We start from the raw sequence: 19401 nt of genomic DNA on the forward strand, positions 1-19401 counted from the left end.
TTCCTCCCATAAGGTGTTTTCTATTTGGCTGTGAATCATGGATCATCCACATTTTACTTTATATGTTGTATCCAGTGGTGATCAATGGCTGCCATATCAGTGAGGCAATGAATCCACTCTGGATTTACAGGAGCTACCCAAGGTGCTGAAATTATTAAAGGATTAAGGTTAAGAACCACTGACAGCTCAAAGTTCATACTAAAACCTGGAGTAGATTCACCACCTGATACGGAAGCAGCTAACTTCCACTGGCTATGCTAAGCAAGCAGGGTCTTATTTTTGCTACCTTCTTTCTAGCTTCCTTAGACTCCCAGGTCCTTTTTCATTTCTTACAAGGTTGTCTGTCAGCTGCATTGAGTTGTAAAATAAAATCCTGCTGCTTTCTCAATAGGAGAAGAGAAATGTTTGACATCCCCACCCACCTCCAGGCAGTGATGTGTGCTAGTTCTTTGAGCAGCTGTATGCATTGGGTCATCCTTTGCCTGCCTTTTGAATTTCTGATTGGGTAGATTTTTGCCCATGACAAGCTAGGATGTTTCTCATACTGACATGTGAATAAGTGAACATTCATGTTTCAGAAATTCAGCAAACTTTGGCTATTTATCCTCCAGGTCTGTATGTAGCATGCCCTACTAATTCATTTTTCATAGATCATCTTTTCTCCCTGTCTATAAAAGCTCAACCATCTGTCTTCGATTCCTTTGTTCTCTTTCTTCCCTCCCTCCACCTTGCAAGTCTAAGCATGACGCACTGAATGGCCAGAGAGTTGGAATCTGCATCTACACACTTTCTCTGTTGGCATTTCCCCCTTCCTAGCTTCCACTGTGAAACTCAAACAGCTAAAAACAACCAGTGACAGCAAGCGCTTTTCCAGTTCCCTGCATGTATTCTGCTGTTTCCAGTGTTCAGCCTGTGAATGCCAATATTTATGTAGTCAAAACGGTACCGGCCATATTGCTGTTGTTGTGTGGCTTCAAGTTGTTTCTGACTTATGGCGACTCTGAGGCTAACCTAGCACAGGATTTGCTGGGACTGAGAGTATGTGACTCACCTAAAGTCATTCAATGGGTTTCCATGACCGAGAAGGGATTCAAACCCTGATCTTCAGAGTTGTAGTCCAATGTTGAAACCACTACACCACACTGGATCTCTACTAGTCCTATACAGAAGGGGAAATATCAAAAGGCTTAGAGGAACCTCTAGTTTTGCGGAAGTGCTTTCAAAACCTGAAAGGACAATACATTCCAAGAGAGGAAACCTCTGTGGTCACTACTGGCTGGGGATAATGGGATTTGTTGTCCAGCACATTTGTAGTGTCCTGGGTTGGTAAAAGTTGATGTGCTAGCCTAGGAGTAGATCTTGTTGGATACAAGGGGTCTTTTCTCAGAATAGAGATGTTTACAGTTCCATTGTTGGTATTTTCCACTGTGTCAAATTAGAATATCATATAAGGATAAACCATTCTATCTACTTATGCCCCCCTTTTCTCACATTTTACTCAGAAACTATTTATTTCCTGTCTAACCTTGCTTTTAAAGCTGTACAACCTACGCCGATGCTTCGGGAAGTTGTAGGCCTAAATGCCAGGTTAAGTGAGACATCTTGCTAAATGTCACATGTTTTGTTGTTTGTTTAAGCAAGAGATGGGGAAATATCTTAGTTCTGATTTCTTCCACTGGAACAAGTTTGCAATTCTGATAGAAAGAAAAATATTTGAAACAAAATCCACAGCCATCTCTTGCAAGTGGGCAAATCTGTCAGCCTTTGATTTTCAGAATGTTTGCCAGTGGCTAGTAGGCTTGTCAGATAATCTAGTTAGTACAAAGCTTGGGGAAACTACATTTTTGGCCCCTTTAGCAAGCATGCTTTCCCAAGCTCTGACTGACCACTGTCCTCCCTATCCAAATATATTGCTTTCTCCCCTGTTTGAATGTGGCAAATATCACTGGATTCTGATCAAAAGCTCAGCCTGCTATGGTTCAAATTGAATACCATCCATCCCCATGGCTGATTTTTATAGCATATATGAGAGATGTGATGTCAGATTTAATGTTACATGTAACTTTAGTGCTACATCTGGAACATGTCTGCCAAATATATTTGGTTAGGTAGGACAGGAGTCAGTCAGAGCTTGGGAAAGCTGTTGTTGCTTTTCGGGATTGCAACCTCCAGAATCCCCATGCAGCGTGGTGACTGGCTATGCTTGCTAAAGGATTTCATCCAAAAATGTAGCTTTCCCAAGCTTTGTACTAGATCATCTCACAAGTCTAATACCAACTTGCAAACATTCTGAAAATCAAAGGCCAAAGTGATGCTGGTTTGCTGCTTGCCTGGCTTGCTGAAGACACAGTCCAGAGTGGCCCAGGCAAAATGCTTTGCAAACCTCCAGGTCATTGCAAGGTTTGCAAAGGAATGACCTGAGCGTTTTGTTTGCAGTTATCATGGTGCCATCTTGTGGAGGACAGATGTAGCAGTGGGAGATACATTTCAATACATATTTTAAAGTATTCTTATTGAATATCCACACTACAAGAAAGGAGAGACTTTATATGCATTTGAATCTACAGCTTCAGTCTCCTTAATCTGAAATGCTTGGGACCAGAAGTGTATGAGGCTTTGGATTTTGGAATATTTGCATATACATAATGAGATATCTTGGAGGTGTCTAAACATAAATTAATTTATGTTTCGTATCCACCTTATACATCTGGCCCAAAGGTAATTTCATATGTAATATTTGTAAAGATTTTGTTCACTGAAACATCAGAAAGCAAAGGTCACTGTCTCAGATTTCGGATTTTGGCATTCCGGATAAGGGAGTGGAATTGTTAGTCTGACCATGTTCATTTTTATCAATCGACCAATCTTTATTTACGTTCAATGGACCCGTTGAGGCATACTGTAACTTAGATTGCATAAATGAAAAGGCTGCATAACATATAAACCAATATAAAAGAGAGAGATTACTTTAAAATACATTAAAATACAAAACATTAGGAATAAAATTAAGTGGTCAGATTAGATTACAACATTGGAGATTGTTTTGATTATGAAATTATAGATCTAGGATATAGATCCATTAGTCAGACCCCTTTTTAATCATTCATTCTCTCTAATTTTAACAGCCAGTGACAAAACGTATGCAACCAACAGGGTAGTACTCATGCATTTGTTTTGCAACAACAATTTAATATAAAATAATTTTTATCAGAGCAAGCCTGAACTTTTCCTAGAAGCCAAGATGACTAAACTGAGACTGTCGTACATATCACAAGAAAACATGGCTCACTAGAAAAAGATGATGATGCTTGTAAGGTAGAAAACAGTAATAGAAAAGGAAGACCACATTCCAGATGGATAGATTCAGTGTAGATAGCTTCAGCCTGATTCTGCAAGACCTGAGCAGGGCAATGGATGACAGAGTGACTTGGACATTTCTCATCCGTGGGGTTGCCATAAGTCAAAGTCAACTTGATGGCAGTTAACAACAAGCAAAAGTACCCAACTTTGCATGAAATAGCAGCAACTTGTGGCTTCCATGTTAGTGAGGCAATGAATCCATGCCATACCAGCACCTGGTATTTGCTGGTTTCCTATCCAGGTACTAACCTGAGTTGATTCAGCTTAGATTCCCAGATCAGAAAATCTGGTGCCTTTAGGGTAGTTAGGATGTGTATGTCTATGTGACTTGAAGTTGCTTGTGAGAGCTCTTCAGGTGTTAAGATGGATGCCATATTGCTTCTTCGCCATTTCTTCTCCAGGCAAAACAAATCCACCTCTTTCAGCTCTTCCCCATACAACATGACCTATCATTAATGTAGTACTTAAATTACCCAAGATATATAGAATGCTATCTCTTTTGATTTCATTATCATTCTTAGAATCTGTATATAGTTTTTTCTATCCTTTCTTCTGGTGCATCTACACTGTAGAAATAATGCCATTTGATACCACTGTAGCTCCATCCTATGGAATCCATTTAGTGTATGCATTTCATCCCTTTGTGTGCACATTTTCCCCCAACCTGAATGTGTTTTAGCTGTTCAGATTTCAAAAGGTGCAATTTTTTTTTAAGCAGGCTTTATTTCTTGCAGCTCCCCATAAGCTTCACAAAAGTGTGAATTCTCAAGGCAGAGTTTCTTTCGTCTTGGAATGCATCTCAAGAAGTACAGAAAGGCTTTTCATAATGGGGAGGACAATGTTTGGCTAAAAATAAGAGGAGTCAAGTCTAAGGCTGCTAGATTTAATGAATCCACTTGCTCTCCCTCCCCCCATAATTTGAATACCAAGTTAATATTTCACGTGATCTGCTTCAATGGCAGCTGTCACTTCCATATCAGTGGGGCAGTGAATCCACTCTGAGTTTTAATTTGAACTTTAAAAGAGATGTCTGTTAAATATGTAGCAGCTCATTTTAACCTTTGTACGCCACCTTGAGTCTTGGATTGGGGGAAAAGATGGGATGAAAATATTACTATCGTCATCTCCAAAGTGGCGAACCTTGGATAGTTCAGCGCCATTAATAATTTGGCACCTTGGATAGTTCCTTTTAAATTGGGACTAAAGCCTGGAGTGGAATTAGTTTCCCATTGACATGGAAGCAAACCATCAGCCGCCATTGTTCCACCTTCTGCAACAAAGAGACGTCGGAGAAGTAATCCTGTCTCACCGTTTCCAGACAAAACACATTTTCATAATCCAGCCCTATTCTTTCTCTGAGTGATTGTAGAGGCTTGTTAAGGTGATTGCTACCACCTTCTAGCCCTAATCATTCCTATTGTGGCTCTGAAAAGAAACCAGTGTGTATATTAGGCCCAGGCCAGATGAGAAAAGCCAACTGGACAATGGCAGCTAATGCATTCTGCGGTGCTGGATTGCGCCAACCTTTCCCTGAGGTTCTGTAGCATTGTAGCACATAATCCCTCTGCTATTTAACCGCCACCTGCCACACAGCTTGCAACTGCCAAGGTAGAATTTCCAGCTCTCTTTTTAGCAGCTGTCTATTAATGGCACTTTGAAGACAAGAGTGTCCTGTGTAAGACAATCAGCAATAAGAGTCACTGGAAGGAGAAAAGAGAATAGATCCCACATCTAGCAACAGCTGTGTCTCCAAAGTTGGAATTTTGTGTACTTGTGTACATTTACTCTGGAGTAAGTCCTACCGAACTCTGGAAACTCAGGAGGTGCACATCGAAAGGGAAAGAAGACCACACACACACACACACACACACACACACACACTGGGCACTGTCACTTGCAAGGGTGTGTGTGTGTACACACACATACCTGTATATATGAGTTGGGTATTACAGATTTCCAGGTAGATTTGGGCTAGAATCTGGGACTTTTTCACACTACCCAGTTATAGTGCTACGATTCCACTTCAACTGCCATGGATGCACCAAATGGAATCCAAGGATCAACAGTGTAGGAAATGGCATTTAGAATTCTAAGTCAGAGAGCTCTAGTTCCTCACCAGACTCCAGACATTAAGATTTCCCAGATTCCACATTGCAGTTAAAGTGGAATCATAGTGCTATAATTATTTAATGTGAAAGGGCCCCTGTTGGTGTCTTCTGTTTGCAAAAAACTCCCCTAAAGAAGCAGCTGGACTTTTTGGTCCAAAGTAGACACATCTGCGTTCAGTTCGGGGTTGCAGAATGAGAACTGTGCATGTAAGTCTGCTTCACCTGCCAATGTGTATTGCAGATGGATGCATAATGACATGTCTGAGCACACAACACATGGATGCGCACTGAGCATGCAGAAGTCCATAGACATTCTTATTTAGGCAGGTTTTTGGCATGTTTAATTTGTGTGCTGTTTTTAATGTTTTAATTTTTTTTACTTTTAAAAATGATTTTAACTATACTGTAGGTTTTAACTGTTATGTTTTAATATTTCTTTCTGTTGTTGCATGCCTTCAAGGCACTGCCATGGGGTTTTCTTGGCAAAATTTCTTCAGATGGGGTTTGCCATTGCCATCTCCTGAAGCTGAGAGAGTATGATTTGCCCAAGGTCACCCAATGGGTTTCTATGGCTCAGCCAGGATTCAAACCCTGTTCTCCAGAGTCATAGTCCAGTGCTCAAACCATTTCATCATGCTTTCTCTCATTTTTAGCTGTTATTTTAGCTATACGTATATTAGTATTAGTATTATTTAATTTTAACATTTTAATAGAGTTTATTTCCATTTTACAAAAAAACCCCTCATAGACTATATATTTTCTTCCAATTAATTATATAACATTCATCTCACAATTGTTACTTCCAAACCTACCCATACACCTATTTGTAACAACACTTTATTCTCCTTGACTATCGCCTTTGTAAGTTCTTACAATGATATCCCCACAGTTCCAGGCATATCTTTTATCTCTTTTTTTGACAATTTTACCATTCACTTTTTCCATATACCAATTCAAAGAGAAAATACTATTAAACCCAACTGTTTTTTGTTGTCTGAAAATCACTTGAATCACATTAACTCTATTAGAGGCATTTATAATGTTCGTAATTTCAATTCACATTATCAAAAATTCTAATGTAACAGAAAAGGGATCATCTCTTATTCAATACTTTAAATCTTTCCCATCTATCGCTGTTTTAATTTTTCTAGACCCCTTCCCATAACTCCTATTGTTGCTAGATTACCCCATTTCTTTTCCCCCAATCCATTATCAGTTCTTGATTTGATTCTCCTTTTAGCTTTTACGAAAACAATCCATCTCCATCGTATTGTATTATTTTTCACTTTTGTGATTAATGTTTTAGTTCTGACTTTTTAAAATCATTGCAAGCTGCCGCGAATCCCATTTTGGGAGAAGAGCGGGATATAAATCCAACAGATAGAGAAATAAATACACACATTTGGGTTGTACATTCAGTTGTAAACCATTGCAATTGTGCATAGCACAATTAATGCATGGCTTCGCACATGGAGATTTTGGATTTGGCCTTTACAAACACCCAGGAACTTCCAAGAAATCCAAGCTTTTGATTTTGATGGACCTTACGAGTATCTTTACAGATAAAAAGTGTTGGCTCTTACAGACTTCCAGGACTGGACAGACTACTGGAAATGGTTTTCTTTGTCATGTATGCTTTTAAAACCTGCAAGACTATGTGGGAAGGAATGTATCCAGCTCCTTTCTCCTAGGGGCTACCAAGCTGTCACAGAGAAATGATTTGAACCCCATTGTGTTCTGCCAGCTCAGCAAAGCATTGCCAAACCTTGTTGCATTTGTTGTGGAACACTTGATTGGTGCATGATTTACTGCTAATTCTGTAAGCGAAACAGGCCTTTTTAAGCGATAATTAACAGCCCAAATGAAAGAAGCTCATTAGTCCTTGTTGTCTCTCGCTCGCTAACAAGCCCAAATTATTTTGTGCTAATTAGAATTCGACGCCAAGCAGAATGTGCCGGCCAAACCGAAGCAGACATGGGAAGGAAAAATAGGATGTATAGAAGAGCCATAACCTGGTAGATCAAAAGCCTGGGGGGAAGGGAGATGTCTTGAAATTATTATTTTCTTGCTTAATTAATCAGAACACCAGATTGATATAATCAGTGCTGAATAAAGCAAGGCCTGGGGTTGTATCACTAACGGATGAGCATTCGGTGAATAGACTGGAGATCTTGTCGTAGCAGTAAATAAAACCTATAAAGAAACAGAATGAAAATATATAAACTGGGGGAAATGACTAGTGGGGTTGTGATGGCAGGAACGGACAGAACATTATATCAACACCTGTATTGGGAGATGGAGGAGGATAATGGGATTTCATGCCTTTGTTGGCACTAATTCCATGAAAGCAAGGGGCTTCGGGCATATTGGGAAGACCATGACAATAAAAGCACGCACAACTGGAACAAAATTGTCGGCATTATAAAAGCGAGTCAAAGGGCTGGCAAAGAGAGGGCAAATTCAAAGATATAGCAGTGTTAGTCTGTAGAATCAATATGTAGAGAGATCACTGAAATAAAGAACTGGGCAGCATGAGCTTTCCTAGGCTTCAGGAAGTAGACTGAAGTCTACGAAAGCTAACTCTGCCTACTTCTTTCTTTCACTTACTCTCAAAGGTGCTACGAGATCTCTCTACATCGAGAGCGAGTGAGAGCAAATGTGAGAAAGAAAGAAGAATGCCACAAACATTTTAAATTAGATGCAATGAATTCATGAGCCTGCATGGCATAGTGGTTTGAGTGGAGGACTACAACTCTAGAGACCGATTCCCAGCTCGGACACTGGGTGACCTTGGGCAAGTCCCACGCTCTCAACCTCAGGGGAAGGCAATGGCAAGCCTCCTATGAACAAATCTTGCCAAGGTGGTGAACTCTTCTTTGTTGGATATATTTTAAACAGGGACTGTACCTCCACCTGCTGGGAGTTTTGGACCATGAGTGAATCCAAGAATCTAGGAAACAGTGGCATATCATTGGACAAGTGCATGTTCCAAATAGTGTCTTGCGAGCAGGGGAAATGTGCTATTGTGGTAGAAGTCAAAGATATAGCCATGATAGTCTGTAGAACTAGTATGTAGAGAGTTTTTGTAGCACCTCTGAGACTGACTGAAAGAAAGAAGTCCTTTGGTGCTGTTGTGATCATTCTGACGTTGGGTCATTCTGTTTGGAATTGCTCCCAGGGCACTTACCATGATTGGAACAAAATTTGTTGCTGCTCCTGCTATTGCCATTGACATTGTCATCCTCCTCCTCCTCCTCTTCCTTCTCACCTTCCTCTTCCTCCTCATTGGTGTGGCTGGTGCTTTCCACATTTTGTGGATGGGATTAATCAATGTATTTATCCGATCACGGTCTTTAAGCCTGATTTCTACACCTTCTAAGACGTATCTTTGACCAGGCTCAGTCAGAGGCCATGGGAAGTTTCTCAATGACTTTCATGCCCCCCACCCCTTTCTTGGCCATTAGAGAGAGAAAATCCCTCATTGCAAATCGACAGGGTGCTGGCATGCAAACTGGGTGGGAGAGATTTGTTTTCCCCCTTCCCCACATCATCCAGAAGGGTTTCTTGCTTGCTTGCTTCCTTCCTCCCCCTTATCTCTGAAGAACAGACCAAGCAGAGCCAGGCCTATCTAGGAAGTGTTTGTCTGTTCAGAGAGCTCTACCGGTGTAATCCAACGGCTTTTATTTCCCTGTTCAATACCGTATCAGCATCCGGCAGCTGGGATTGCAACATGGTGCTGATGGCCATCTCGGTGCCCCTTTCAGAATTACTGCTTTTGCAATGGGGAGGGAGCGGGGAACACACCGAGGAAGAGCACATCTCTATTAAGCTGGCTTCGGCTGAGGTGCAGTGTTTTTCAATACAATCCAATTAACTCTCAAATTGAATAGCCATGCGAGAGGGGCATAATATACCATCACCGTCTTCCTTGGCGATGTATTCCTCCTCCTTTCTTCTTGCTTTCCCTTCCTCCTTGTTGCTCATCTGCAAGGCTGTGTCTTCACAGCTGTGGAGATGAAGGCAAATAGCTTGCGAGTTCACCTCTAGTTTAATCTGATAAAATACAATTAATTACAGCGAACACATCAGGAAAGCATGGCGGCAGGTGAGACAGGTCATTTGAAAGGGGGGTTTCAAAAATTGGATAGTTTCCTGATTTAACATTCTCAAGGGACCCCCCTAGAGATCTATTTCAACTCCTATTGGAGCTCACATTCTCAAGGTTGTTTTTTTCCCAACGGATACGGCTTGGCCACTCTCAAAGTCAATATATTAATGTGACCCATGAAATCTGTGTTTGATTTGGGGCTCTAAAGCCATTAGTCAGGATTAATCAGTCTTTGCAAAACTGCTGCGTAGGCAGGGTCGCCTCCATTCCCCTACCCTGCAAAATGCCGGGTTTTAATCTTCTGCTATCGATTAGCGAATTAATACTTTTAAGGTGAAACTGTCAGGTAAAAAGCATTTGGAAATCTGCATTACAAGCTAGGTTTGAAGAACAGAAGTTCTCTAAACCTGAACTGGATGTTCTTGGTTTTTAACCTGGAATGGGGTGCGTCTGGGCCAGCGCTGGGCATTTTGCTGCCTGAGGCCAAAGTTAAAATGGTCCATGCCCTGAAGAGAGTCCTCATGCATTCAACTGTCAACCAACTTGTAACTTTTTCTGCATGGACAATCTCACAACCTATGGACCTTTGAAGCCTTTCTCCTTCTGGGATGAATGTGGATCTGTCAGTTCATGGCTTCCTCCAAGATGGATGATCCTTCCTCCTGGGTGTGGAAGGTGCTGTTTTTGGCTCCATAAAGTCCAACATTTGGACCAAGGGCTTGCTAGAACTATGTGGGATATCCTGCTATCAGTTTCTCACTCTTTCACATCTGTGTATCTTTTATCATCCATCAGCTCTTGGCAAATGATGTTATTCATGTGCTTCTTATCAGTAATGTCAACTACGTCAGTGATAACCTTGTAGTGGTGGTTTTCTTGTTTGTTTGTTTTTAAATCCATCCCCTGTCTGGATTGCTCTCTTGTGAAAAGAGACAGTCCCTTAAGGTTATGCCTTGATAACTTCATTGTGTTGCGAAGCATCGGTGTTTCTGTTCTCATAGGGGTGAACTCTTTGGCTTTATCCTTAGTGCTCTCCGCTGGGGCTGTTCTGTCAGAGTGGCTTGCCTCACCTGATCAATATCCACCCTCCTAAACAAACAGCAACCCAATTCTGATGGAAATGTTCTACATGTTCCATCCTCTAAATTGATGTAAAAGAAGAGCCCATGCAAAATCTGGAGCACTCTGTAGTGTTGCTGGGCAGTTGTCTACACACACATTCTCACTGTGTCACCCAGCACCACTACTGTGGTGTAAGAGGATCCCTCTAAAGCCACAACTAGATGCCCAGCTGTGTGATCGACATTGGAAACCTGATTTCTGACCTCAGAAGGAGCCAGTGACAGTGGCACCAGGTAACACAGCAGGGATGCATCTGTGGACAGCCGCCCAGCATTGCTATGGAGTTGAGAGGTAATAGGGGAATCTGGGTTATCTCCAGGACCAAAATACTCTGAGAATAGTCTGGAGTATTCTGGCCAGTGTAGACAAGTGCTGAGTCAGTAAGGCAGTGAATCAAGATTTTAAGTGAACAGTGGGCCCTTGCTATCTGCTGAGGTTTGGTTCCAGGACCTCCTGTGGATACCAAAATCAGTGGATGCTCAAGTCCCACTAAATACAATGACTAAGGGATTGTACAGACCGGCACTTTGTGCTGGCCTGTCCTCACACTAGGGCCGAGCATCCATACACTCAAAGCTCTTGTTGCACCACCCGGTTGTCTTCACGGCATGCACCATGATGACGCTCGTGTGCAGCGCCTAAATGGCACTGCGCACAAGGGGCATCATCATGGTGCAGAAGCGGGCCTGGTACCCCTTCTGGGATGCAAAAAGAACCCTCCCAGAAGCAGGTTCTTTCTGCTCCCTCCAGAGGCAGCTGGATGTGGTTGCCGAGGCCTTCTGGGGCAAAAACAGGCGGTGTGGAGCCGTCAGTCTGTATAGCCCCATAACAAAATGGTGTCTCTCATATAAAATGATAAAATCAAGGTTTGCTTTTTGGAATTTATATATATTTTTAATATTTTCAAGCTGTGGATGTTTGAATCTGTGGGTAAAGAATTCATGGATAAGGAGAGTCAACTGTACTTTAAAGGAGCTGTCCAATGTCCTGGATTCTTTCTTCAGCATAGCATTACTGCCTGTGATAGCACCTTTGGAGTTCAGTCTAAAACCTGGGGTGGGTTCACCATTCCACTTACATGGAAGCCACAATTGGAAAGGACAAATTAATACTTCTGTTACTACACCCCTGATCTTCCAACACAGGTTGCCTAGCCTTCAGTTAGAGTTACTCTACCTCTGTTTGCATTAAACAGTGGGGGGGGGGGGCTAGGTAACTTTAAGTACCTCCTCAGCTAAAACTCTGTGCTCTTCTAGGAGCAAACTGAACTCCACTCTCTGCATTTTCATTGTAATATCTTATGTTATCTTATCTATCTATCATGTGAGTCCTTGTAGGAATAGTTGGGGGCCAGGAGACTATGTAAAACAATTTTTGAAATACTATTGCACCCTTCTTTACAGATGTAAACAGATTAAAAGATTCTACCATTTGAAATTCATCACAGACATCTAAGAGTCTCCAACTAATTTGTAAAATGAAGAAATAAATGCGCGAGCAAAAAGAAAACACACACACACACCAGAGAGACCAAGAAGAAAAATATCCCTGTTGCTTAGATGTGAAAGGCATGTGAGATTACCGTGGGGAATAGAAAGCTTTGAGAATTATCAAGTGTTATATATATATATATATATATATATAGTTTTAAAAAATCTAAATAAGCTGCACGCTGGCAGGAATTTCAAAGCATTTAAATCCCTTGTAATAATTACAAAAGTGTTTGGGGCTCTTTGTTTTGTTTTTTTGGCTGCTTAGCCAGTTTCCATCCATCAGACACCAGGGAACCTGAAATTGGTTCTTTTAAAATGTTGCTTTAGACGGGCAGTAAAGACCGTTCTGTTCAGCCTGGCTTCTAATACTTGTCTGATGTTGTACGTCATTTTAATTTCAATACCATGCCAAGGTGTATTTTTCGTTCTTTCCTCCCTCCTTTTCTCTCCTTTTTTCCTTTCTTTTCCTTTTATTTGTATCTATGTTTTGATTCAATGAAAAGTTTTAATCATATTTTTTTATCATTTATTGCTCTTGGTGGGTGAAAGATGTGAATTATACATTCTGGATGTACGTACATAAAGCAGTCATTGTTTAAAGCAGCCTTCCTCAACACAGTGGCCACCTAAATAGTATGGGCTGTAGCTCCCATCATCCATAACCAGCATGGTCAATGGCCATGGATGGTGGGAAATGTAGGCCAAAACATTGGGAGGCTTCCAGGTTGGAGGAAAACTGGTTTAAAGCATAGGAACCTTTGCTAGTGGCAATTGCAGATAGAGATGTGCATTCTCAGTATTCATCCAAATGTGCATGAACACAGAAAGCTGAACGGAGCTTCCTTTGGCCCAGAAAGTCAAAGGTAATTTGAAAGCGAATGGTTTTTCATTGTGTATATATATAATCAGGAGTCAGTGTGTTGTAGTGGTTTGAGTGTTGGACTAGGACCCTGGAAACCAGGGTTCAAATGCTAGAGTGCTTCTGCAAATTAGAAATCCCAGGATTCCATAGCATTGAGCCATGACAAGTGGGGACAGACTGTATTATTTCTGCAGTGCAGATGCAGCCCAGGCTGAACACAGTGCTTAGCATTTTCTTGGCATTCTAAGTTGGATGCTAGGTTTATGCTTCTGGTTTTAGTCCTAACTTCAAAAGAACTATTCAAACTTTGTTGTCGTTGTGTGCTTTCAAGTCCTTTCCAACATACGGTGACCCCAAGGCAAACCGATCAAAAGGTTTTCTTGGCAAGTTTCTTCAGGGGAGTGGTTGCCACTGCCATCCTCTGAGGCTGAGAGAGTGTGACTTGCCCTGGGTCATTCAATGGGTTTCGTGGCTGAGCAGGGATTCGAACCCTGTCTCCAGGGTTATAGTCCATTGCTCAAGCCACGGCACCACACTGGCTCTCACTATTCAAAACTATTTGGGGAGTAGGGTTAAGCACTTCTGAATGCGGATATGGAAGCCTCTAAGCCACCACTGAAGAGCTTTATTTGTACTACCAGATCCCTAGCTCAAACCTGGAATTCTCTTGGTTTGAAAGAAACAGAATCCACTGATGGAGAGCAAAAGGACTCTGGTGTCTCCATAGGAAGCAACCAGATAATAGACTGTCTGCTAAAGTTATGGGAAGAGACATGAGATCAGCCCTGAATTAAGAGCAGGACTAATGGCATTGCCGGCTAATGCAGACATATGATTCTGTCATACCTTGGAGTCAGGGACATAAAATCCACTGGGAATGGGTGGCTGGTAGAGTTGTCAACTGCCTTAGGGTCAGTTAAACAATCAATCTTTATTGCTGTGGTCAATGACTGGTAAAAAGCAACTGTAATAGATAACCATGGACTAGTCTACACGGTTAATACACTGCTCATTCCAGTTGAATAGAATGTGATCCATTCCCACAAGATTCACAAGAATTCAGGCTTTTGCATGTTTGGATGCAGATGGCTGTGCATTTCCAGCAAAGAGGGGGAGAACAGATGTGAATCGATGCAAATTTGCACAGGAAAAATAGAGACAAAAACCACCAATGTGCAAAAATCCACATCAGTTCACATAACACACTTATGTGTAGACTAGCCTCATGCTTCAATCTGGGCTGGATTATAAAGGGATCTGGCCTTGTGTAGGTCAGGGATATAAAATAGGAGATTAAATTAATCACAGAGAAGAACAAGTCACATATTCTCAGCCTCAGAGCAAGGCAATGGCAAACCTCCTCTAAACAAATCTAAACCAAGAAAACCTCATGCATAGGTTCAACATGAATCAGAAATGACTTGAAGGCACACAACAGGGTTGTCATAAAGTAGAGTCACTCCTTTTAATATCCGTGTTCTCACCAAGGAAATGTGGTGCTTACTGTTTTATTGTTTGCTTTGCCAGAACTTCCTCGATGTGTGGGTTTATGTGCGTCCAAGTCAACTGTTGACTTATGGCAACCTCATGTGTTTTATAGGGTTTTCTTAAGCAAGGAATAGTCAGAGGTGCGTTTGCCAATTGCTTCTTCTGAAATATAGCCTATAGCATCTGGTATTTATTAGTACTATTATTATTATTTTCCAGATCTCCTTCATTAAACTTGAAAGTAAGACCTCCCAAACAGACCTCCTCAAGGTGAGTGTGTATCTTGTTCCATCAACATATCTGTCTCAGGTGGATGTCTGGAACAAAGTTCTCCCTGTCTGGATAATCTTCAGTATTTTTTCTCAGGTCACTTAGAAGGAAACCCTGCTGTTGTTGTTTTTCCTTGCATGCATGGAATACATGCATATTAAGCGAGTGCAAAACTTTGAACTCGGTTTGCAGCAACTAAAGTAAGCGGAAGGTAAAGGGTGAAAGTGGGAGGAGGAGAAAGAAACTGGGACATTTTAAAAGCAGCTGGAAAAGTGGGATGACAGAGGATTAATCCGGACTTTCCCTACCAAATCAGAACAGTTGGAAGGTATGAGATCTAGGACTCATGGCTGGGAGGAGGAAGCACTGATGGAAAGGGGGCATAAGATGGGTCATTCCCACAAGCCTTTTGAGCCTTAAATAAGAGCTTGGCAACTATATGGGAGCTAAGAGACAATTCCCCCTGTGAGCCACACACAGCAATCCTAAAGACCTCCCTTTTTCTTTGCAATCCTTCTCAAAATGACAACCAAGGCTGCATCTGCACTGCAGAAATAATCCAGCTGCACATAACTTTAACTGCCACGGTTCCATGCCATGCATTTTTGGGAATTGTAGTTTGTTGTGGCACCAGAGCTCCCAGACAGAAAAGGCTAAATCTCTCACAAAACTACAGTTCCATACCAGAATCCCATAACACAGAGCCATGGCAGTTAAAGTGATGTGAAACGGGATTATTTCTGCAGTGCGGTTGCAGCCTTTAACTGCTGTGGTTCAATACTATGGAATTCTGGGATTTGTAATTTGCTGTAACACCAGAGTTCTCTGACAGAGAAGGCCAAATGTCTCACTAAACTGCAGTTCCCATAACTCCATTGATCCAGGTATATGTGGTTATATGTGGCCCACAAGCATCCCCCCACCTGTGCCCTAGAGCCTGGACTAGCAGGGATTAGTACAGAACAAGTATGACGGATCCAGTGCCAAAGTACAAGTGATGTATCCCAGCGAAGGTCGTGGCAGAAGATATCTGAAACACTGAGAAGTCTCAGAAGTTAATTGAGTCTTTGAAACATTAGACAGGCGCATGGCTTGGAAGAGCGCTGAGGAAGCAAAAGCCTAGAGCTTTCACTATCCATCGTGTGTGAAAATAAGATGCAACACTTCAAGGCGGGAGCGATAACTTTGCAGAGCTCTTCCACCCTCTCTTATCTCCAACCAATTGCTTGGCAAGAGCTCCAAAGGCGGAGAGTCGGAGATAAGAACAATGGAAGTGAATGTCAAGCTCAGAAGCTCGGAAGCAAAGTGCATCTTGGAGCAGAGGAAACCAGAAAGGGACTCAAAGGGTATGAGGGCCAGCCCTGCTATTAGGCAGAAGGAGGCAGCCACCTTGGGCAGAAGATGCTGAGAGGTGATAGCTGTTCCGATACAAATCCTAGGATTCTGTAGGACAAAGTCATAATAATAATAATAATAATACAATTTTTATTTATATGCCGCCCTTCCTCCGATCAGGGCGGCTTACAACATAATTAAAATACAAACAATTCCAATAAAAACATGACAAAGTGGGGTCAAACAGCATTATTTCTACAGTGCAGACACATTCTAAAACCCAGAGTGAATCCAGAGAGCAGTTCCTTCTTTTTAAGAAACAAAACAGAACAAGTAGCATCAGAATGTTATAAACTGCTTGCTTGTGGTATAAAACACACCTAAACAGAGAAATCACACATTCCCTGTAACTGCGAAAATAACCAAATGAGTTACAGATCTGCCACCCAATAATGTAATTTATCTCTTATTATTCTCTTACAACTGAAACATACCTTATTTATGCCTTAGCTATTGTAAAAACAAATGTATGGTGGTAACCCATTGGCTAAGATCTTATATTGTCTCAGCATAGCATAAATATCTGCCTTTGGAGTTAATTTATGCAACCTCTGTGCTGAATACCAACACAGTGGGATGTATATGGATCAATAATCAGTGCACATGGCTGACAGCCTACTGCATAATACCAGTGTGCAGTCTTCAAAGGGAATGCATAGAAGCAATGTGCATTTAAATGCCACTCTGGTACTTTAATGCGCCACTGGATGTACAACAGTCCCACAGGAGCAACTCCATTTACAGCATCATCAGTGATGTTGTGCATTGTCCAAAAACATAATTCCTTATGCACAGTGTAACTGACATCTTTGTGTATCATTTGCAGGATTCTGGCCATCGCTTCAAGCTCTCTGATGGCGACATGTAGTCCTGAATCTATAATACATTTTGCATGTAAAATGCCCAGTGTTCAGTCCCTGGGGTTTCCGGACACAGCTGGAAAAATGTCTAGTTGGAAACCCTAGGATCACTATCAGACAGTACAGGCAAGGAGAAGGAAAGCATTTGCCCTTCAGATATGTTGTTGAACTCCAGTGAGCCTCACCAGATCAGCCAGGTTTGGAAAGATGGGATTTCTAAACCATCTGAATGGCACAGGTCCCTACCTTTGGGATAGATAGACAATACGGATCAGAAAAGATCAATGACATACACTAGGTAGTAGACATCCTCTTCAATTCCTCCCTTGGTTTATAGGCACATTGAAGAAGATCCATTGAACCCATTCCCAGGGCTCATTCCCATTTACATTTAAACCAGTTTAGGATTCGCCTTTGCTCTGTGTTGGTAAATCCATTCCAAAAGGTCTGTCGTTCCCACTATGAAAGCGAATCTTTTTATAATCCCCTTGTAATTGCTTCTTTTTTGGCATGATTGTCATCCCCACTAGTTCGCGCCACTTCAAAGTGCATGTCAGTCATCTGTGCATCATCAGTGATGTAAGCAGCAGCCTAGCTTGGGAAATATATAAATTGATAGAAGATTGGATTCATTGTGAATCCAACCTTCTAACAATTTTATTTATTTTTTTTAAAAAATCATGCGCTCCCATAGGTCACACCACAAGCACAAAGACAGTGCTGAGGAGAGATGGTAAATACCCCTCTGCCATTAGTTTCTCCCATCCAGAATGATGCAATTCAGATCCGTCGTTCCCACTTGTTGATCACGCTTCGGAATCGACTCTTTTCAAAAGAACTGCTAGGAAACTAGTGTCTGGACAAACGGGGTTTTTTTTTTTGCATTTGTCTTGCTTTATCGCAACAGAAATCGATCAAAGTAGGATCGGAACCGATTTCAAATGGGAACAACGGTCATATAACTTGATCAGCAATTTGATTTAAATCATACTGGTATGCAGTGAGGCTTGTTACCTTGATCTCAATTCTGATTCTCTGTGCATATGATGGAAGTCTTAAAGACATCATGCTCCTCTTACCAGGGCCTTTAACAATTGCCTAATAAGCAGGGACGTAGCCAGGATTTTAGGAAGGGGGGGGTCCAGACTAAGTGCCACCATTATAATGGGGCTTGGGTGTGGCGGTGCAGCAGCACATGCCATTCATTTTTCCAATGGAAGGGGGGGTCCGGACCCCAAGATCCCCCCCCTTGGCTACATCCCTGTAATAAAGCAAAAACCCAACAGGTGTAGCTTTTCCCATTACTATACCATTACATAGTCCTTGGCAAGGGAGACAGGGGCACCTGGTTGCTAAGAGGAGCTGTGTTGTAGCAACCGCACTGAGTTGTCAATTCACCAGAGGAGTAGGAACAATACCTGAAATCTGGTCCAAACACTTGGCTGGCTCTGCCCAGAAGAAAACTTTCCTTACCTTCATCCCCATGCTCTGGGCTGCTTCTGTAAGTTTAGAATCTGGCCATGCTTCCTTCCTTTGCACTTTTCCACCTGAAAAGGTGGACTGGCAGGTGTGTGTGCCTAAATCTCTGCAGGGCACACCTGTTTGCTTTGTGGTTCCTATGTTTGCAGCCTTGTGAAGGTTGCCATTTGGAAATGACAGGTACCTGGCAACCGGCGGAAAAGCTTGTTAATCTGATCTCTGGAGGAGGGTTCAAGCCACTGCTCCTGGTCTCTGAATGATAGAAGAATTTTTCCAAGCCTTGTCGGAGTGATTTCAGGCAGATCTGACCGTTTCAGAAACTGCAGATGACATTGTACTATCGGCCATTTTCCTCTACTGTGAGTAGCTGGGGTTACAAGTGGAGGAAAGAGGCTTTAAATGGAAGTAATGGCTGGTGGCTCACATGGCAGAGGCTGATGAATCAAATCTAGGTTTTCTTCTGAATGTTAAATGAGCTGTCCATTGTGTTAAATATGATTTGGAGATGGAGTTCAGCACATTGGAAAGTTTCTCTCTAGTTTGGGTTTTTGCACTGCTGTCATCCCATGCTCTCTTATACGAAAGTGATTCCCGCTGAGTTCAGTGGGTCTTGCTTCTGACTGGACATGGACAGAATTGTTCAGTTGAAGAACAAAGTTGTCCTTGCTTCAGTATGAGTCAATGGCTTTCTGCCAAACACATTCAAAGTCATTGAACTGCAGTGATGAACTTTGAAGGGTTGAGATTCATTGTGCCAGTTTTTCGTAGGCATTCCTCCAAGGAGAGTTCAAAAACGCAGACAGCTGTGTTGAGCCATGGGTGTGTGCATATGTGTGCATGTCTGTTACTACCCTAG

The 19401-nt window shown here is 41.9% G+C and overlaps 1 protein-coding gene across 4 annotated transcripts in view; it reads left to right on the forward strand.

Moving 5' to 3' along the window:
- Positions 1 to 19401, forward strand: part of CCDC33 (coiled-coil domain containing 33) — a 112352-nt gene that overhangs the window by 74746 nt on the left and 18205 nt on the right. For all 4 annotated transcript variants that reach the window (XM_042475304.1, XM_042475305.1, XM_042475308.1 and 1 more), the window contains one exon: positions 14761 to 14811. In XM_042475304.1, coding sequence (XP_042331238.1) covers positions 14761 to 14811 — 51 coding nt within the window. The remainder of the gene's footprint in view (positions 1 to 14760; positions 14812 to 19401) is intronic.

This window comes from Sceloporus undulatus, chromosome 6, assembly GCF_019175285.1.
Source record: "Sceloporus undulatus isolate JIND9_A2432 ecotype Alabama chromosome 6, SceUnd_v1.1, whole genome shotgun sequence".
Taxonomy (NCBI): Eukaryota; Metazoa; Chordata; class Lepidosauria; order Squamata; family Phrynosomatidae; genus Sceloporus; species Sceloporus undulatus.